The sequence below is a fragment of the Triticum dicoccoides genome, chromosome 5A (genome assembly GCF_002162155.2).
Source record: "Triticum dicoccoides isolate Atlit2015 ecotype Zavitan chromosome 5A, WEW_v2.0, whole genome shotgun sequence".
Lineage (NCBI taxonomy): Eukaryota > Viridiplantae > Streptophyta > Magnoliopsida > Poales > Poaceae > Triticum > Triticum dicoccoides.
Genome location: NC_041388.1, coordinates 10,578,379 through 10,600,700, shown reverse-complemented (window position 1 = coordinate 10,600,700; position 22,322 = coordinate 10,578,379). Strand labels below are relative to the sequence as shown.

General features: G+C 42.5%; 1 protein-coding gene across 4 annotated transcripts; it reads right to left on the bottom strand.

Annotated features, from left to right (window-relative positions):
- Positions 1-15,247: 15,247 nt before the first annotated feature.
- Positions 15,248-21,371, bottom strand: LOC119298792 (CSC1-like protein RXW8). 4 transcript variants are annotated; one of them, XM_037576087.1, is made up of 12 exons: positions 21,067-21,371; positions 20,210-20,327; positions 19,296-19,657; positions 18,870-19,016; positions 18,559-18,622; positions 18,256-18,465; positions 17,953-18,114; positions 17,556-17,854; positions 17,087-17,363; positions 16,734-17,009; positions 16,169-16,402; positions 15,248-16,032 (listed from the first exon to the last, which is right to left on the bottom strand). In XM_037576087.1, exons 3-12 carry the CDS (start codon positions 19,574-19,576, stop codon positions 15,700-15,702), a joined length of 2,283 nt encoding a protein of 760 aa, XP_037431984.1. In that variant the 5' UTR covers positions 19,577-19,657; positions 20,210-20,327; positions 21,067-21,371; the 3' UTR covers positions 15,248-15,699. The 4 variants fall into 4 exon arrangements, with proteins under 4 accessions (XP_037431984.1, XP_037431985.1, XP_037431986.1 ...); XM_037576088.1 differs by lacking the exon at positions 20,210-20,327; XM_037576089.1 differs by lacking the exons at positions 20,210-20,327; positions 21,067-21,371 and adding an exon at positions 19,925-20,043.
- Between the last annotated feature and the right edge of the window lie 951 nt (positions 21,372-22,322).

Genomic DNA, 22,322 nt, shown 5'->3' with positions numbered 1-22,322 from the left:
TTAGGCGAAGCCCTGCGTCGGTAGAACATCATCATTGTCACCACGCCATCGTGCTGACAAAACTCTCCCTCAACACTCAGCTAGATCGGAGTTTGAGGGACGTCATCGGGCTGAACATGTGCTGAACTCGGAGGTGTCGTGTGTTTGATACTTGATCAGTCAGATCGTGAAGACGTACGACTACATCAACCGCGTTGTGCTAACGCTTCCGCTTTCGGTCTACGAGGGTATGTGGACAACACTCTCCCCTCTTGTTGCTATGCATCACCATGATCTTGCGTGTGTGTAGGAATTTTTTTGAAATTACTACGTTCCCCAAACAGTGGCATCCGAGCCTGGTTTTATGTGTAGATGTCATATGCACGAGTAGAACACAAGTGAGTTGTGGGCGATATAAGTCATACTGCTTACCAGCATGTCATACTTTGGTTCGGCGGTATTGTTGGATGAAGCGGCCCGGACCAACATTACGCGTAGGCTTACGCGAGACTAGTTCTACCGACGTGCTTTGCACACAGGTGGCTGGTGGGTGTCAGTTTCTCCAACTTTAGTTTAACCGAGTGTGGCTACACCCGATCCTTGTGAAGGTTAAAACAGCACCAACTTGACAAACTATCGTTGTGGTTTTTATGTGTAGGTAAGAATAGTTCTTGCTCAGCCCGTATCAGCCACGTAAAACTTGCAACAACAAAGTACAGGACGTCTGACTTTTTTCTGCAGGGCATGTTGTGATGTGATATGGTCAAAGCATGATGCTAAATTTTATTGTATGAGATGATCGTGTTTTGCAACCGAGTTATCGGCAACTGGCAGGAGCCATATGGTTGTCGCTTTATTGTATGCAATGCAATCGCCCTGTAATGCTTTACTTTATCACTAAGCGGTAGCGATAGTCGTAGAAACATAAGATTGGCGAGACGACAACGATGCTATGATGGAGATCAAGGTGTCGCGCCGGTGACGATGGTGATCATGACGGTACTTCGGAGATGGAGATCACAAGCGCAAGATGATGATGGCCATATCATATCACTTACATTGATTGCATGTGATGTTTATCTTTTATGCATCTTATCTTGCTTTGATTGATGGTAGCATTATAAGATGATCTCTCACTACTCAAGATAAAAGTGTTCTCCCTGAGGATGCATCGTTGCCAAAGTTCGTCGTGCCCAGACACCATGTGATGATCGGGTGTGATAAGCTCTACGTCCATCTACAACGGGTGTAAGCCAGTTTTGCACATGCAGAATACTCAGGTTAAACTTGACAAGCCTAGCATATGCACATATGGCCTCGGAACACTGAGACCAAAAGGTCGAGAATGAATCATATAGTAGATATGATCAACATAGTGATGTTCACCATTGAAAGCTACTCCATTTCACGTGATGATCGGTTATGGTTTAGTTGATATGGATCACATGATCACTTTGAGGATTAGAGAGATGTCTATCTAAGTGGGAGTTCTTAAGTAATATGATTAATTGAACTTAAATTTATCATGAACTTAGTACCTGATAGTATCTTGCTTGTCTATGTTGATTGTAGATAGATGGCCCGTGCTGTTGTTCTGTTGAATTTTAATCCGTTCCTTGAGAAAGCAAAGTTGAAAGATGATGGTAGCAATTACACGGACTGGGTCCGTAACTTGAGGATTATCCTCATTGCTGCACAAAAGAATTACGTCCTGGAAGCACCGCTAGGTGCCAAACCTGCTGCAAGAGCAACACCAGATGTTATGAACGTCTGGCAGAGCAAAGCTGATGACTACTCGATAGTTCAGTGTGCCATGCTTTATGGCTTAGAACCAGGACTTCAATGACGTTTTGAACATTATGGAGCATATGAGATGTTCCAGGGGTTGAAGTTAATATTTCAAAAGAATGCCCGGATTGAGAGATGTGAAGTCTCCAATAAGTTCTACAGCTGCAAGATGGAAGAGAATAGTTCTGTCAGTGAGCATATACTCAAGATGTCTGGATACTGCAATCACTTGATTCAACTGGGAGTTAATCTTCCGGATGATAGCGTCATTGATGGAATTCCTCAATCACTGCCACCAAGCTACAAAAGCTTCGTGATGAACTATAACATGCAAGGGATGGATAAGACGATTCTCGAGCTCTTTGCAATGCTGAAAGTTGCGGAGGTAGAAATCAAGAAGGAGCATCAAGTGTTGATGGTCAATAAGACCACCAGTTTCAAGAAAAGGGGCAAAGGGAAAAAGAAGGGGAACTTCAAGAAGAATAGCAAGCAAGTTGCTGCTCAAGAGAAGAAACCCAAGTCTGGACCTAAGCCTGAGACTGAGTGCTTCTACTGCAAGCAGGCTGGTCATTGGAAGCGGAACTGCCCCAAGTATTTGGCGGATAAGAAGGATGGCAAGGTGAACAAAGGTATATGTGATATACATGTTATTGATATGTACCTTACCAGAGCTCGCAGTAGCACCTGGGTATTTGATACTGGTTCTGTTGCTAATATTTGCAACTCAAAACAGGGACTACGGATTAAGCGAACACTGGCCAAGGACGAGGTGACGATGCGCGTGGGAAACGGTTCCAAAGTCGATGTGATCGTCGTCGGCACGCTACCTCTACATCTACCTCCGGGATTAGTATTAGACCTAAATAATTGTTATTTGGTGCCAGCGTTGAACATGAACATTATATCTGGATCTTGTTTGATGCGAGACAGTTATTCATTTAAATCACAGAATAATGGTTGTTCTATTTATATGAGTAATATCTTTTATGGTCATGCACCCTTGAAGAGTGGTCTATTTTTTATGAATCTCGATAGTAGTGATACACATATTCATAATGTTGAAGCCAAAAGATGCAGAGTTGATAATGATAGTGCAACTTATTTGTGGCACTTCCGTTTAGGTCATATCGGTGTAAAGCGCATGAAGAAACTCCATACTGATGGACTTTTGGAACCACTTGATTATGAATCACTTGGTACTTGTGAACCGTGCCTCATGAGCAAGATGACTAAAACGCCGTTCTCCGGAACTATGGAGCGAGCATCTGATTTATTGGAGATCATACATACTGATGTATGTGGACCAATGAATATTGAGGCTCGCGGCGGGTATCGTTATTTTCTCACCTTCATAGATGATTTAAGCAGATATGGGTATATCTACTTAATGAAACATAAGTCTGAAACATTTGAAAAATTCACGGAATTTCAGAGTAAAGTTGAAAATCATCGTAACAAGAAAATAAAGTTTCTATGATCTGATCATGGAGGAGAATATTTGAGTTACGAGTTTGGTCTACATTTGAAACAATGCGGAATAGTTTCGTAGCTCACGCCACCCGGAACACCACAGCGTAATGGTGTGTCCGAATGTCGTAATCGTACTTTACTAGATATGGTGCGGTCTATGATGTCTCTTACTGATTTACCGCTATTATTTTGGGATTATGCTTTAGAGACGGCCGCTTTCACGTTAAATAGGGCACCATCGAAATCCATTGAGACGACGCCTTATGAACTGTGGTTTGGCAACAAACCAAAGTTGTCGTTTCTTAAAGTTTGGGGCTGTGATGCTTATGTGAAAAAGCTTCAACCTGATAAGCTTGAACCCAAATCGGAGAAATGTGTCTTCGTAGGATACCCAAAGGAGACTGTTGGATACACCTTCTATCACAGATCCGAAGGCAAGACATTCATTGCTAAGAATGGATCCTTTCTAGAGAAGGTGTTTCTCTCGAAAGAAGTGAGTGGGAGGGAAGTAGAACTTGATGAGGTAACCATACCTGCTCCCTTATTGGAAAGTAGTTCATCACAGAAACCGATTCATGTGACGTCTATACCAATTAGTGAGGAAGTTAATGATGATGATCATGAAACTTCAGATCAAGTTGTTACTGAACCTCGTAGGTCAACCAGAGTAAGATCTGCACCAGAGTGGTACAGTAATCCTGTTCTGGAGGTTATGTTACTACACCATGACGAACCTAGAAACTATGAAGAAGCGATGGTGAGCCCAGATTCCGCAAAATGGCTTGAGGCCATGAAATCTAAGATGGGATCCATGTATGAGAACAAAGTGTGGACTTTGGTTGACTTGCCCAATGATCGGCAAGCCATTGAGAATAAATGGATATTCAAGAAGAGGACTGGCGCTGACGGTAATATTACTGTCTATAAAGCTCGACTTGTTGCGAAAGGTTTTCGACAAGTTCAAGGGATTGACTACAATGAGACCTTCTCACCCGTAGCGATGCTTAAGTCTATCCGAATCATGTTAGCAATTGCCGCATTTTATGATTATGAAATTTGGCAAATGGATGTAAAAACTGCATTTTTGAATGGATTTCTGGAAGAAGAGTTGTATATGATGCAACCGGAAGGTTTTGTCGATCCAAAGGGAGCTAACAAAGTGTGCAAGCTCCAGCGATCCATTTATGGACTGGTGCAAGCCTCTCGGAGTTGGAATAAACGCTTTGATAGTGTGATCAAAGCATTTGGTTTTGTACAGACTTTTCGAGAAGCCTGTATTTACAAGAAAGTGAGTGGGAGCTCTGTAGCATTTCTGATATTATATGTGGATGACATATTGCTGATTGGAAATGATATAGAATTTCTGGATAGCATAAAGGGATACTTGAATAAGAGTTTTTCAATGAAAGACCTCGGTGAAGCTGCTTATATATTGGGCATCAAGATCTGTAAAGATAGATCAAGACGCTTAATTGGACTTTCACAAAGCACATACCTTGACAAAGTTTTGAAGAAGTTCAAAATGGATCAAGCAAAGAAAGGGTTCTTGCCTGTGTTACAAGGTGTGAAGTTGAGTAAGACTCAATGCCCGACCACTGCAGAAGATAGAGAGAAGATGAAAGATGTTCCCTATGCTTCAGCCATAGGCTCTATCATGTATGCAGTGTTGCGTACCAGACCTGATGTGTGCCTTGCTATAGTTCTAGCAGGGAGGTACCAAAGTAATCCAGGAGTGGATCACTGGACAGCGGTCAAGAACATCCTGAAATACCTGAAAAGGACTAAGGATATGTTTCTTGTTTATGGAGGTGACAAAGAGCTCATTGTAAACGGTTACATTGATGCAAGCTTTGACATTGATCCAGACGATTCTAAATCGCAAACCGGATACGTGTTTACATTGAACGGTGGAGCTGTTAGTTGGTGCAGTTCTAAACAAAGCGTCGTGGCGGGATCTACATGTGAAGCGGAGTACATAGCTGCTTCAGAAGCAGCAAATGAAGGATTCTGGATGAAGGAGTTCATATCCGATCTAGGTGTCATGCCTAGTGCATCAGGTCCAATGAAAATCTTTTGTGACAATACTAGAGCAATTTCCTTGGCGAAGGAATCCAGATTTCACAAGAGAACCAAGCACATCAAGAGACGCTTCAATTCCATCCGGGATCTAGTCCAGGTGGGAGACATAGAAATTTGCAAGATACATACGGATCTGAATGTTGCAGACCCGTTGACTAAGCCTCTTCCACGAGCAAAACATGATCAGCACTAAGACTCCATGGGTGTTAGAATCATTACTGTGTAATCTAGATTATTGACTCTAGTGCAAGTGGGAGACTGAAGGAAATATGCCCTAGAGGCAATAATAAAGTTATTTATATTTCTTTATATCATGATAAATGTTTATTATTCATGCTAGAATTGTATTAACCGGAAACATAATACTTGTGTGAATACATAGACAAACAGAGTGTCACTAGTATGCCTCTACTTGACTAGCTCGTTGATCAAAGATGGTTATGTTTCCTAGCCATAGACATGGGTTGTCATTTGATTAACGGGATCACATCATTAGGAGAATGATGTGATTGACTTGACCCATTCCGTTAGCTTAGCACTCGATCGTTTAGTATGTTGCTATTGCTTTCTTCATGACTTATACATGTTCCTATGACTATGAGATTATGCAACTCCCTTTTACAGGAGGAACATTTTGTGTGCTACCAAACGTCACAACGTAGCTGAGTGATTATAAAGGTGCTCTATATGTGTCTCCGAAGGTACTTGTTGGGTTGGCATATTTCGAGATTAGGATTTGTCACTCCGATTGTCGGAGAGGTATCTCTGGGCCCACTCGGCAATGCACATCACTTAAGCCTTGCAAGCATTGCAACTAATGAGTTAGTTGCGGGATGATGTATTACGGAACGAGTAAGGAGACTTGCCGGTAACGAGATTGAACTAGGTATTGAGATACCAACGATCGAATCTCGGGCAAGTAACATACCAATGACAAAGGGAACAACGTATGTTGTTATGTCGTCTGACCGATAAAGATCTTCGTAGAATATGTGGGAGCCAATATGAGCATCCAGGTTCCGCTATTGGTTATTGACCGGAGACGTGTCTCGGTCATGTCTACATAGTTCTCGAACCCGTAGGGTCCGCACGCTTAAAGTTTCGATAATGGTTATATTATGAATTTATGAGTTTTGATGTACTGAAGGTTGTTCGGAGTCCCGAATGTGATCACGGACATGACGAGGAGTCTTGAAATGGTCGAGACATAAAGATTGATATATTGGAATCCTATATTTGGATATCGGAAATGTTCCGGGTGAAATCGGGATTTTACCGGAGTACCGAGGGGTTACCGAAACCCCCCGGGGGCTTAATGGGCCATAGTGGGCCTTAGTGGAGAAGAGGAGAGGCGGCTAGGGCAGGACCACGCGCCCCTCCCCCTCTAGTCCGAATAGGACAAGGAGAGGGGGGCGGCGCCCCCCTTTCCTTCCTCTCTCCCTCCTCTTTCCCCCCTTCTCCTAATCCAACAAGGAAGGGAGGGAGTCCTACTCCCGGTGGGAGTAGGACTCCTCCTGGCGTGCCTCCTCCTGGCCGGTCGCACCTCCCCTCCTTGCTCCTTTATATACGGGGGCAGGGGCACCCCAGAGACACAACAATTGATTTGATCTTTTAGCCGTGTGCGGTGCCCCCCTCCACCATAGTCCACCTCGATAATACTGTAGCGGTGCTTAGGCGAAGCCCTATGTTGGTAGAACATCATCACCGTCACCACGCCGTCGTGCTGACGAAACTCTCCCTCAACACTCGGCTGGATCGGAGTTTCAGGGTCGTCATTGGGCTGAACGTGTGCTGAACTCGGAGGTGTCGTGCGTTCGGTACTTGATCGGTCGAATCGTGAAGACGTACGACTACATCAACTGTGTTGTGCTAACGCTTCCGCTTTCGGTCTATGAGGGTATGTGGACAACACTCTCCCCTCTTGTTGCTATGCATCACCATGATCTTGCGTGTGCGTAGGAAATTTTTTGAAATTACTACGTTCCCCAACAGTTCCTTCATTGCTTGCTCAGCTTGGGTGTCTCGAAGCAAATGTTTTGTATATCGCTATCATGGGCATGGCAGCTGACCCAAAATATATAAGGTTAATGCTAGGGAGAAGAACCTCAATGTGAATGAACCACTTTACTAGATTAAGAGGAATTTCATGGATTATGAATTTCTTTACCTGAAGAAATTGGAGCAAACTTTGGATGGTGAACCAGACTCCTCATGGCAACATACTGAGACCACCATTGATGGCACTTTATTGCAGATTCGAGAGGAGGTTGGGGCTTTGTTCCTCGAGATAACACAGGTGATGTAGTGAGATCAAGAGCAAGAAAATTGTGATGTGTTCATGATGCAACGCATGTAGAAGCTATCCAAGCAGCTCAGTACTGCGGCGTGACGCGAATTATCAAAATAGATGCACATAAGCTTATGAAGGCCATCACATGTCAAGACCTAGTGCCTAGTGGAGTTCTCTTCTGAGAGACTAAAGTTTGTCATATGATACATTTTTGTGCTTAAATAATGTATTGTCCTAGCCTTTGAAATAAGGTTGTCGATTCCCTAGCGGTGTTCGCTGCAAAGATGGATGTCGTAACCCAAGCCATAAGTGTGGGTGGCGCTCCTACCTTTGTTCGGACTTAGTGGCCGGCGGTATTGTTGTGATATCTAGTTAATGGAATAAAGGATTCCACGGTTAAAATAATGGATGTCCTAACTGCCAAAAAATAAGGGAAAGAAGGACAGTGGACAAAATGGTAATTCCCTCGGTTTGCATTTTATATCTAACTAGAATGATATTGCCTATAAAGTTTGATATCAGCTGTAGGTAGTGATAGGTCAATGCTAGTTGTCAAGAGGTCACACCAAAGACAATAATGATTGCACATTCTTCTTAATAATTGAGTTCAACGACAGTGGTGCTAGTGTAGTCTGGGAGTATTCCATGATGGCGAGTCTGGCGTTTCTCTCGCCATCCTTGTCAGTGGCATACAAACACCCATCCCCTCCACCCTCGACTTTGCTCGCTGCACCCATGCAATATGCCGGAGCACATCATATCTTCCCATCGCCTCCTCACTTCAATGACAGTGGGATGGCTCATCTCCAATGCCATCGGGCATTGTTTCTACAATAAGTGGGTTCCTCCAGGTCATCCATCATGATTTAATGTGTCGGGAATCCTTGGGATGGGGTTATGAGCGATTTCGAGGATGGTTGGGCCAGATGTGCGACACGTGCCGAGAGAAAGCGCCCTCTCACCATGGTCCGCTTCCTACAACACTTCAGGCCCAAGCACAAGGTTAAACCCTTATCCTCTCACCCATCCACTTCCATTTCCAAATCTTGATGACCTCCTCCACCACTTCTGGAGGCTCCAAAATCCTCACCATATAGGGTTTCCCCTTCCTTTGTATGGTGGGAAGGGAAGGTTGGGGCGATTCACACTCTTTTGCGCAGATTGTGACCACTCATCTACGTCCTCTGGATTCTCCACCAATGGACATGTTGGGAGATCAATGGGGCGAGGTGGAACAAAGGAAAATGTGAATCCTAAGGAATGTGGAGAGCAAGTGAGTGTTGTCTACTCCCTGTAACTAGATTGTTCCATGTGGTGATAATATGGAAGCTAATATTTCCTATGACAATGCTCCTACTAATAAATCAATGCAGGTGATTCATGTTATTCCTACTATTCATTTTAATAGAACTTGTGCAGATGTGATGACTAATACTCCTCATTTCACCGATATTGAGGGGGGTGAGGACTTGGGCTTGCATATCTCCAGTAACTATGTAGTATAATCTCACGAAAACTCTCCTGGTCCTATTGATGATGTTGTTCCCAATCCTCCCCTAGTAGCTGAAGTGAAAGTGCATCCTGATCCCCTAGGTAAATTTTGGTAATTAATGTTAACATATATCAAGGTACTAATGTTTATCAAGCCTATTTCAAATTAAGTCCCAAAAGACTTGGAGTTTTCATTTTAGTGATATAATATCACTTAAATCCATATGTATGCCAATACTATCGAAAGGGCATCGAGGTTGCTAATCGTCCATGTGCTTAATGACCAAAAATCCTCAAGAATTCTTTCATGTTTCCCACTATCTCTCTACATTTAGCCTATAAACCTTATCACTTTGGATCCTCTGGACACCCCCCATTTGAAACCTCCACTTCTTGAACCGTTGGGACACTCAAAACATTTTTTGGTTGGAAGTTTTGAACGGCTTTCAAAAGCATGCATAAGTGAACCGTTCGTTAGTTAGGGCTTTAGAATGACTTTTGGTCCGGCCTTCCAATACATATGAGAGTAGTTGTCACCTTTATCTTTGTATGGAGCTGAACCCTTTGAGCCTTCGAGCCATGCTAACAATTGTGCAACAGTCAGGTTTCTGGTTCTGCTGATATATAGACACACACATACCATCTATTCACTCAAAGGAAAACATCCAAATCATATTTTTTGAGAAAGAAATTCACCTTCTTGTGTTGAGTTCAAAGTTCTTTCTTCATCAAGAATTAAGACGCTCTTTTGAGATCTAGCCTCTCCTTATTTTCCACTCCTATATCTCAAAGTGTAAGTCATATCTAAACAGAGTTTTGAGAGGAGTGAAGCACAAGAGCAAGGTATTCTTCACCAAACAACCTCAATCTTGTTACTTTTGGAGGGTGTGCGCCTCCTAGATTGGTTAGGTGTATGTGTTTGGGAGCCTTGAAGGTGTGAAGGAACCAAAAAGTGTGTATGAGCATGTAGATCACCTACTTTGTGAGGATCTACCCCGAGTGAGGTTGGAGTATGCCATGACGACATAGGTTGGTTGCTCCTTCATGGATGTAGTCCTCCATAGAGTTGTTGCTTTGTGGAACTCGCAACTGGGATCTCCGTGATCCTTGAACCTTCGTGGTTTGTAGCCACTAGCAACATGGAGTAGGATAGTGCTAACTATCTGAACCATGGGAAAAATACTTCGTTGAGTCTCCTAGTGTACGCATACCTCTCACGTTTAACTTTACTTATGCAAGTGTTGTCTTCACTTGCAATACTCTTGTAGACTTGCATGTGTGGGGTGTTATTAGACTATCACGAAAAAGCTTAGAAGTGCCAAGATCTTTAAAATTGAGGAGAGAGTCCTCTAGGCTTGTTTGTAGTCTATTTACCACATTCTAGACATACTAAACAATCCTACGTGAAGAAACTCTAAGGTTGGGCAATGTGATCCCCTATCTCCTCTCTTTTTTGCTAGGAGCAAACTTTCTCCACTCAATCCTCAATGAAGCCATGCACAGTTAACTTATTCTAACCCCCACTACTAGGGAAAACCCTAGTAGTAGCGCTTGTTTTATAGCTAGCAGTAGCGCTTGTACGAACGCTATCACTAAGGCGCTACAGCTAACTAGTAGCAGTAGCGCTGGATAAGGAGCGCTACTGCTATACCTAGTTAGCAGTAGTGCTTTCTTTGGGAAAGCGCTACTGATAGTAGTAAGTAGCGGTAGCGTTTCTTCTGAAAAGCGTTGCTGCTAACTTTTCCTGTATTTTTAAAAATACAGCTTATTTTCGTTGTGGTTTTATATACAGTACTTTCATCATATGATTGTATGACCATGATTAGTTATTATATATAACAATGGGTGAAATGAATCTAATCCATGTTCATTTCACCTACTGATATATATAATAACTCATCATGCTCATATAACAACTTAGCATCATGCATCATCGATCATAATAATAAATAACTCATTGTTGGTATCATAATAACAAGTCGTACTCATCATCATCGATCATACAACTTCTACTCGATACCACATCATCATCATAGTCATCTAACCAACCTACTTAGTTGTCTTAGCACATGATCATGAGTATTATTAGCTAGGACCTACTACCTTCTCTTAGGTAAAATAGCATAAAACAAGATAGGCCCTGACTCTCCATTATGGAGAATCGAGATTATCCTGTCTCCAATTCTTGCCTTTCGCACAATGTTGCTTCCAAGTACCTCCTTCTGATTGTCCATACATTTTTTCCATTCTTTGATTTTCATGTCTTCGGTGCTTTTAGAAATCTGATATGAACAGGTGTGATTCGTAGGATGACCTGGCCGTATGTTCAAAATATCAAGGCGACCATTCTGATACATCAGATGAGGCACACAATCCTTCGGGATTTTCTGTTGAAAAACATAGTAATAACTTTGTAGTTAGCAATGTAGTTAAGTTTTAAAAGAATCTATGCAAAGGATGCACGGATGTCGTAATAGTAAAAAATCTTACCATGGCATCTCCATGGATGTTACCGTAGTTCAACACGTGCACTAGTGGCACGTATTGACCATAATGTGGAGGAGTTTGATAATAGATATTGTAATTCTCAAGGTTAGTACAAAATGTGATCAGATGATTTTTCTCTTGATAAGTTAACTCAGAGCCATCGGTGTAGTAGGTTCTGTCTACCATCTTCCGCACTTTGTTTGAAGAATGAAAATAAGTTGTCAATGGAAATAAGCTGTCAACTATTTTGAAATAAACAATATAAATTAGTTAATAACTATGTTTGAGAAACTCACATAGCGGTAGAATTGGAAGCGTATCAACAAGGACCCAAATGTCCATATTGTCTTGGTCGATGTCAGAATCACCAAGATCCATGGTGACAAGCATACCCTCATAAAAACCATACATCTTGCAAAGTGCTTCCCAATTTGTGAAACCCAAATGGGTTACGCTCTCATAATTGTACAGATTTACTTCAAAATCCATACCATGATGGGTCTTTAGGTGAATTTTCTTTGTTTCAAAATTTTCATGGTTTTCAAAATTCATCCTCTCCAAGACATAGCGTCTTGCATGACATGGGATAAGCTACTCGAATTATAAAATATGAAAATTACACGTTGAAATAGTTGAAGTCATGCTTAATTACGAAAAAAAACACTTGTCGTCGTTGCTCCTTGATTTCTGCAAAAACAAAATATAAACAAAAACATTATTATCGTCAGCTTAGGACTTAGTGAAACTCCATAAGCTACATTTAATTATTCTATTCAAATGTACTTATAATTTCCAATTCTATTCAAATTTACTTATTCAAATTTTCTAAAAATTTCCTATTCTATTCAAAAGACCTACATTTACTTATTTTTTTAATTTCATATTTTATTCTATTCATTTACTTATTCAAAATTTCTAAAAAGTTCCTATTCTGTTCAAAAGACCTACATTTACTTATTCTTTTCAAATTACTTATTCAAATTTTCTAAAAACAAAATATACTAAAAACCTGCATTTACTAAAAACAAAACCCTACATTTAACAAAAACTAAAACCTATTTACAAAAAGGGGGAGGAGGAGGTGGGAGGAGGCCAAGAGGAGGAGGAAGGAGGAGGAGGAGGGAGGAGGGGAAGGAGGAGGGAGGAAGAGGAGAGAGCAGGAGAGGGAGGAGGGAGGAGGTGGAGGAGGGGGCCGCCGGCGGAGAGGGAGGAGAGAGGAGGGCCGTGGGAGGAGGGAGAGAGGAGGGCGACGAGAGGAGGAGGAGGGAGGGAGGGAGGGGAGGGCGGCGAGAGGAGGATGGAGGGAGGGAGGCAGATACCTCGGGGGCGTCGGCGGTGATGGCGGCCGACTGTGGCGACGGCAGGCGACGAGCGGCGAGTGAGAGTGTGTGAGGGAGAGTGAGGGACGCGCGCGGGGCGCCGGGTGTGGATAAGGTAAGCTTAGTAGTAACGCTGTTTAGCAATAACCGCTACTGCTATTTAGCAGTAGCGCTCGTCAGAGGACAACGCTATTGCTATGTACAATAGAGTAGTGCTTTTTAATTACGAGTGTTACTAGTATACCTACACTGTCATGCAACTGTTGGCAACTATAGTAGTAGCGTTTTTTATAACAGAAGCGCTACTGCTACAAGAATAGTAGCGGCGCTCTTCAGTGACAAGCGCTACCATTTTTTAGCAACAGCGCTTTCTTATAAAAAGCGCTACTACTGAGTTCCTGTGTATAAGCATTTCCCTAGTAGTGCCCTCTGCCAGTTGAGTCATGCCTTGACTTCCTAGTTTTACAGTATGTTGATGATACAAGTTGTGTGCTTCCTATTTCTGAGGTGCATCTACTGCAAATTAAAAACCTACTCTCGCACTTGCTGCTTAGACTCGTTTGAAGGTGACCTCTTGAGTGAAGTCGGGGTTAGATGAATGGTTTGGCCGACAACCCAAATTACCAGAGGCCTTTGTTCCGGCCTCTGTAGCAGCAACCCATAGGATAGCTGGGCCAGATGTGGGAGAGATGTCTATACACATGTGATCCGACGGCGAGAAACATTCAGATCATGAAAACAGACGATCGGAAATGATAATTGCTGAGATGGCTCGCTTTAGGCTCAGTATTACTGTCCTAAATTCATGGTGTATATTAATGTCCTAGATTAGATGCTAAGATGCAAGCTCTCACTGCCATCCTAGCTTGCCAGGGGTTCCTCCCCTTTCACCTAATTGGAGCAACTTACTATCAACATGCCCAGAATTGGTGATCTTACACCCCTTCCCAAAAGAACTAAAAGAAGATTATCTACCTTATGAAGAAAAAAATTGGAACAGGGGATAAAGGGTTCTCATTTCATGGGAAAAAGTCTGTAGGGCTACAACTCAGGGATGTTTGGGAGTTTTGGATATACACATAACAAAGCTTTACTGATCAAGAATCAATATAAGGTTTATAACAAGGCTAGTCTTCCTTAGGTGAAGCACATTTGGGAAATTTATTATTCTAATACCCCTCCCCAGGGCAGAACCGAAGGTTCTTTCTGTTGACAATTTCTCTTGAAGCACATCCCAAATTGTCAAGATGTGGCCACATGTACTGTAGGACAAGGGCACTCTGTTATTTTGACATGATAAATGGGTAGAACAACCTCTCACTAAAAATTCCCTGAGATGCACTCGTCTGCTCTTAATGATAAAATTTCTCTGGCTAGTATCCTTAACTCTGGTGATCTTGCACAAGAATTCCACAAGCATTTGTCTAGTCGAGTTTTCACTTGGTATACTGAAGTACAAGACTTGCTTGATCGAGATCCTCATTCGGATGAGCAAGATAAATAGGGCTATATTTGAAAATCACATGCTTACTCCTCAATGCGAACATACAACTTTCTCATGGGCAAGACAAAGGCTCATCTTTTGTTTAAATGGCTTTGAATAAGTGCATGTAGATCAAGAGATAAATCTTGTTTTGGTTGTCCATACATGACAGGGTCAACACTAGGATCCTTCTCAATTGCAAGTCTTTTCATATGAACATCTATACCTGTATCTTTTGCAATGAGGGCACTGAGGAAACCCCTACGCGTCTGTCTTGCCCATATGAGAAAGTTGGCAATTTTGCTCAAGGATGTTGGCAATCTATTATTCATAACAGATTGAGGGGCATTTCAGTCTTCGATGAAATGCTGTTGGCAAGTCAATGGTTCCTAAGAAGATTGCTATGGATATTTTAATTATGGGTTGCTACTTGCTAGAACGTGTGGATGCAGCGCAATGATGAAATTTACAAGAATGAAACTCCTAGGGATTAACTCTTGGCTATTCGGGCTGAAGCAAGATCTTATTCTGATTGGACACAGCCGCGCAATCTTAAACGGAAAAGAAAAATCAAGCTGTCTTAGCACTTGGATAGGCCCACATCTCTGATTCCTAACTTCCCTTTGCTTTCATTATGTTTTATTCTCCCATTATTTATTCTTTGCATGTACATTTGTATATAAATCTTAATAAAATTATACATTGGGACAATGTCCTACTGTCAATTGCACTAAAAAAATGATAGTGATAGATAATGGCTGTAAAGTCTGAAATCATCTACAGATATTGTAGATGACAGCTCAAGAGCTGCCACCAAATACAAAAATGATTGTGCATGCTTCTTCATAAATACAGATTAAGTTCATCAAACAGAGTTGCATGCCCTCAGCCAGGCATAAAACCCAATATTCTTCAATATTACGATGCAATATCACATTCACAGAGCATCAAACAAGAAGAGTTCGTAAGAAATAGATCATATCCACAATTTCGTATCAAGATTTTACAACTGAACATATCGAGTGATAATGTGATACTAATGTATGATATTATGTATTGTGGATGCAGTAACTAAAGTAGTATCATGTGTTATTATGATACTAGCCCATGATACCACGCATTGTGGGTGGCCTTAGTTCCTGTTTGTCCAAACTTCGAACGCTGCCCTAAACAAAAATTGCACCCCAATAACCATGATGATGCTTCACTTGGATTTTCTAACTAATGCATGATGTATACTATACTTGTATGTATGACCTATACTGACGTACATTTACACGACCGGACGGACAGATAAACGGGTTAGTTAGTGGTTAGTTAATCAATGCTCTATCACCGGACCTCTTTTCTGCAGTCCAGAGCAAAGCGATGGATCTCACGGAATCCCGCAGACGGCTAACAGGGAGTCCTTTCAGAGTTGAGTGACACAGATCCCTTCTGGGCTCTTGTTCCTTGCAGGTTTCTTCTCCGTTGCGCTCGCCCGAGCTACAGCCTTCGTCTTGGTCCTCATCATTCCCGACGGTCAGGATTTGCTCCAGCTTTATATCTTCATTGTCAGGGAACTGGCGGTATGCGGAACGGAGTCCGTGGTGAATATGTTCCATTCTCCCTGACCTTTGGTCTTCCCTGTCCAAGTCGATTAAATCCTGCACAGTCGGAACACAGCCAATCAGTGGAACAGGGATAACAACGACTCACCAGTCACCGTAACAATAAATTTCACTCCTGGGTTATTATTCCCAACTAGTTTGGAGTGTTATGTATCGAAATAATAGCACGAACCTGTGACGGAAAAGTTTTGAACAGGGGAAGGAATCGGGTTCTACAATACTGATGGAACGAAAGAATAAAGAAGATAGGAGGTATAGTGAAGCCTGCAGCTACTGGTGATTCTTTTAGGCCAAATACACCGAAGCAGATGACCTGGGTGAGCACTAGAGAGAATATCACCGTGTTGTGTACAATTGGCCAATACAAACCACCACTGTCATATCTCATGCGGTAAACATTGAGCAGCTGAAAACAGATACAAGATGGCAGATCATTAGCATACAGAACCAATAGGGTTCATATGACAAAAATCGGCAGAGCTCCTGCCTTGCTCGTCGGAAAAAATTAACAAAATTATTTTTATCAAGTATTTGCCATCAAGAGCATGTACTTAATTTTTCCCATTTTATATCTGCGGATAGCACTGTATGCTGCTAAACAATGTTCACTTGTAATGGCAACATAGTTTTTCCTTTTTTGCGGGGGCAACATAGTTGTTCTAAGAAAATAGAATGCAACATAGCAACTGCCATGTGATTATTAGTATTCCAGAAGCCATCTCTAGTTTCTCTCTCACCTGATTGCGGTATACAACATAACCCAGGAAGAAGTAGACTAGCAGAAAAGGTAAGATCAAGGGTGCCAGTACAGAGCACGAGAAGCCCAATAGTCCAAACAACATAACTTTTGGTATTTCTGTGTGATAAGGAAATGTGGGAACAAACGCGATATCTTCTTTCATTCTCAGGACATACTTTATTATAAAGTTATAGATCAGACCAAAGAGTTGCATAAGTTCAGATGATAAACTGGCCCATCCTGAAGTCAGAACATAGGTGATGAAGAACGTAGTCTGAAACACAGATTTACAGTGTATTAGTTAGAGGAAAAATGATCTTTCTGCAGCATGAAAGACAAGATAGAACTAACCTGCTCAGGTATGACATGAGCTAGCCGGACAGCGATGTCCTTCGTACTCGAATAAGGGTTCAATTGGTTTATGACAGCACCAGATGCTAAACTAACAAAGAACACATTCCAAATGTAGAAGTGCAGCACTTTAGAGCAAGCACTCTTCTTCCTTTCACTGTGAGATGTAGGCCCCTCCATTGTCGAAAACAGTATCATTATTGGCGAAACGGTGTACAGGAATAGTAGCAGTATGACGCTAGGAAGGTATCCAGTTATTATTTGGCTCATGTATGGCCTGCACGTCAAAGGGATGGGGGTCAATTCTCGAAGCCAACTACATATAAATGAAGAAAAAGCTATATGTTCAAGATACATCAAGGTAGAATGTGTTAACCAGTCTAAATGAGACCTGATGCATGCTAGAGTCTACGAGTCAGTGGATATGAAGATGAGCATAGAGAGGTCTGTTCCAGTACATGGTACTTACTTCTTCAGTAACCCATCAAGGAAAGGGAGCTTCTTCTGCAACTGATCAAGCTGGGATAGACCTTGTATAAATGCCACTGGTACCACAAATAAGACCAGAAAAACAAGAGAACCTAGAACAGTAGCTATCCGTCGAATCCAAAGCTGCTTATAAGGAAGCCAAATGTTTGACCAATACACATCATCTGGTTCTGGAGCTAGATCAGTAACCCACTTTGTAGGGTTTGAAGTCTGAAGTGCTTCTGAAGCAACAAGTGCTCCATACCGAGTTTTGAAAAATACAAAAGCAGCTGCACATTCCTGTAAATAGTTCCAGAACTGAAGTTACTGATTTTATTCTTATTGAAGATGAACATAGTAAATAAAGCAATCAATGCTCGCAAAACTGCAAAGCAAACCTTCTTATCTATGTTCTTTGCAACTTCGTCAGTCGGTAACAACTGGAAAGAATCCGAAGAGGCTCCACAAAGACAACACGGGTATGTAACAGCCTTGCACCTCTGATCTAGAGTTGTGTCTGTGGAAGGGTCTGACATTCCACATGCCTTCTTTGCACCAGTCTGCAGCATATTAAACAGTTTTACTCCAAAAGCAGGAAGCAAAATACTAATATGCAGATAAAAGGTACAAATCCAAACCAAGCGATTTGAGATCATCCCCACCCTCCAAACAGATAGAAATGTTGTATGAGAATTGCTTACCATTATCTTCTGAACTTTCCCAGCCTTGTAAACAACTTGATGGAATAAGTAACTTGATGCATGATACTTGGTGAAGAAATCATCGACATCACTACTGCATGATTCATTTGCTGTCTTTGGTATTCCGCGAACAAGCACGGTAAATTGGCCTGGATTTAGTGTTGCACGTTTAAGGTGAAGGAGCCTCAGCCTAGCAATGTGCCCATACTCCTGAAAAAATGGGTAGAGAAACAACATTAAATGTGTTCCTCAATATGAGGAAACAGAATACTCCCTACTTTCTACGAGCAAAAAAAAACTTACAACATATAGGAGAAAGCAAGCTACTCCAGATATAATGTAGAGGACTATAGAATGAACCCAAAGCCTGCAATACAGCCAGCACATAAAATGAATACAGAAGTGTGGATGTATGTTGCGCCACCATACATTGCCTGTTCTTTTCTAATGTCTTGAAGAGTGGACATACAAGGAACTAATCAAGTCAAGGTAGAGGCAAAACAAGATAACCCTATAAATCCAAATGATCAACGCAGCATACCACGAATAAATATAAAATTTCAGCCTTGATAAAACTACCTTATGATAAACCTAGAATAAATTGTTCAACTCACCATCTTGATTGCACTTCCACATTACCAACTGTGAACATATGCAATTGTTCTGACGAAATCTCAAGGCGATGCATCTTTCGTCCAAAATAATGCACTGGAAGAATTCCAAAAAGACACAGGATGGCAGCTAGGGAAAAGATGCGTATGCTGCAGAAAAAAATATGAATACATCAGTTTGCAAATTTGGAATCTGAGGTACATTAAGCCGATAGAAAAAGGATTCTTCTTAACAAGCACTAAAACAAGCCCAATTTTATAAGGCAGCTGCCAGAGCTTCCACTTTCCGTCTCCTGATTTTATAGTCAACACATACATAGATGGATGTTAATATGCTCATCGACCAGATACCAGTGTCTTCTTCTAGCCAGCAGAATAATGATACCAAGGAAGGAGTACATGGATATCAGGACAAAAACTCGGGAGTACCTGAATACTAGCATTCTATTGAAAGCAACAGCATCCAGCCCAGCAGCTGCCAATAGCTCTTCCTCGGTACACTGCAGGGCCTTGACGATCCAGCCAGTGGATGGAACAAACCTCTCCAAGATGAAGGCCTCTCGGAGCAGTCTATTCTCCTCGGCGATCCTCCGGCCGAAGTAGACCCTTACAAATGCTGGCTGCTTTCTGAGAACGGAATAGAGCGACCACAAGAGCACGCAGATCCCAATATTGATGCCAGCAGAGGTCATGAGCGCACTGATCTTCATGGCTTCCTATCCTATCAGACCAGCCACGGACAAGAAATGGAGCACATGTCATCTAAGCATCATCCTTGATGTCCTCGGGGCCTACAGGTACAGAAAGATGAAGATATTTCTTAACAGTAGTAGACACTGAAGTAGTCTAAAGTCGAAACTGCACAAGTTCCAGATGAAGCAAAAAGCTACTCAACTTGGTAGTGTGACAAGACCATAGTTAAAAAAGGCATGCCTGGGTGATAGCAGCGCGTAATATGCACATAATTACGCTTAAGCGTGTGCTTTTGTCAGAAAAGCACAATTAACTCCTAGTGCTGTTTTTTTCAAACTTTGGATGTATCAGTTAACTGAGATTACCAAAGATTCCCCTCTAAGTGGCTACAGAATCCGAGCACCGCCCTGCTGGCTCGATCAAAGCACAAATTCCATCAGATATGAACTGGAGGAATCCGAGCACCGCCCCCCTCTAGCTCGATAAAAAAAAAAGGGCAACCTGGTGCATGTAGCTCCCGCTTGCGCAGGGTCCAGGGAAGGGTCCGACCACTTTGGGTCTATAGTACGCAGCCTTTCCCTACATTTCTGTAAGAGGCTGTTTCCAGGACTTGAACCCATGACCTCATGGTCACAAGGCAGCAGCTTTACCCTCTGGCTCAATCAAAGCACAAATTCCATCAGATGTGAACTGGAGGAATCCGAGCTGTCCGGCTGATTGATGTCATCTAAGCATATACAGAAGCATCATTCTTGATGTCCTCGGCACCTACAGATACAGGAAGATGAAGATACTGCTTAACACTAGAGACTGAAGTAGTCTAAAGTCTAAACTTCACAAGTTCCAGATGAAGCAAAAGCTGCTCAATGTGGTAGTGGGACAAGACCATAGTTAGAAAGGCGTGCCTGCGCCGGGATAGCAAAACCCCTGGTGCTTAATTGCGGTTAAGCCTGCGCTTTTTGTCAGAAAAGCGCAAGGCAGTTGCAAAAGCACAATTAACTCTTAGTGCTGTTTTTTCAACTTTGGATGTACTTATCAGTTAACTGAGATAACCAAAGATTCCCCTCCAAGTGGCCACCGAATCCGAGCACCGCCCCCCTGGCTCGATCAAAGCACACATTATCTAGCACGACATGGTAATATCGCATACTCCGAGCACAGATTCCATGAGATGATTTTTTTGCGGCAAATTCTGAGCAAAAATTCCTTCAGATAATTTTTCTGAGCACAAATTCCATGAGATATGAACGGGAGGAATCCGAGCTGTCCGGCTGAGTTTAACAGGTGGTGGGCTATATTCGATCAAAAGTACTGAGCAGGAGCGCTTCAAAATCAGATTCGACCAACTTGGGGGCTAATAATTTGACTAGAAACAAAATGGAAAACTTCCAACCTCTGACCAAAATGCCGAGAACACTACAGAAGAATTCAACCTGCCGTTCTGATGGAAGTAGCAGAAGAATACATAGGAGCAGAACAAAAGGGGGGAGGAAGAGGAATCTGCTACCTCAGACTGGACTGGAACAGCCGCCGGAGCCAAGACGTACGTCGTGCGCCCGCCGCCGCAGAGGCAGGAGGAACCCTACGCCACCCTGAAGCGAGCGGAGAAATCAGAAGGGAAACGCGGCGGGCGTCGGGAGCATTGGCGGGGAGAGTAGCGGGGGAAGCGCCCGCCTCGACGGAGCGCGGCAATGGCGAGGGGCCGAGGTCGCCGGCGATTGGTTGGTGGGAGGCGGGAGGGAGGGAGCGACAGGTCAGAGGAGTTGATTTGTCTCGGCAGAGCAGAGAGAGAGAGGGAGCAGGCAGAGGCAGAGCCCATCCACTCCTCCCAAAACCAACCAATTCCAATGCGGGGCCCACCCCAGTGCATTAAAGAAAATGTGTATACCATGTTCAAAAATTGGGCACTCGTGTACGTGTAGAAAACTTCATATACATTTTGAGAACGGTTGTTCGTACGTAGGAGCATTGTGTAAATTTTAAGCAAGTTTGTACGCGCCCCATCGCCGCCGAAAACAACGGAAAAAAGAAGAAGAGTGTGAACAGAGAAAAAAAATGATAAACGAAAAAGAAAAAGGAAATGGATAGAGAAAAAAACACATGTGATAATAATAGAAACGGAAGAAACAAAAGTTAAGAAAAAACGCTTCACGCTTAGTATGTCGGCTCAACGGTGGAGACGCTTGAGACGTCGACTCCCTGACGCCTGCAAACGAGCGGTGTGTAGAAATTGCGGACCCAACAAGGAGGGTAGATTATTCACTAATCTTGCTTCCATACATAATTATTCCTCCAACCTGATTAATAAGTAATACAATTCGGGATCTAATTTGAATACAGTTCATCGGGCTTCCTTGCGTGCGCTCCACGCCGCGCTGGCCCTCCCAAATTGCAAGGATTATTATTAATTACTCCCTCCGTTTCATAATATAAGAGCGTTTTTTTTTACACTAATGCAGTGTCAAAAACGCTTGTATATTATGAGACGGAGCTAGTGTAAAAAACGCTCTTATATTACGGGACGGAGGTAGTATTAGCCACCGGTAATTGCTCGCTAATCAACATCGTAACCAAGGGGTCATTTCATTTCATTATTTAACCAACGGATCTTGGCTGCACGCTCGGTTACTATTTTTGGACCGACCAGGATATAAAAAGAACAATGGACAACAGGACTGACAACTCCCCCTGATTTTTATCCTCGCTGTAGAGTTCGCAATCAACCAAAGATGTTGTGCCTGACCAGTGCTAGATGCCAAGAGC

What these genes read in the sequence shown, in the direction of transcription:
- LOC119298792 (XM_037576087.1), bottom strand. Translation starts at nt 19,576, where the DNA reads ATGAAGATCAGTGCGCTCATGACCTCTGCTGGCATCAATATTGGGATC. An exon ending in GGAAAGTTCAGAAGATAATG is followed by an intron (nt 18,115 to 18,255) that starts GTAAGCAATTCT and finishes AATATGCTGCAG; the next exon opens with ACTGGTGCAAAGAAGGCATG. An exon ending in TCAAAACTTTTCCGTCACAG is followed by an intron (nt 16,033 to 16,168) that starts GTTCGTGCTATT and finishes CCGACTGTGCAG; the next exon opens with GATTTAATCGACTTGGACAG.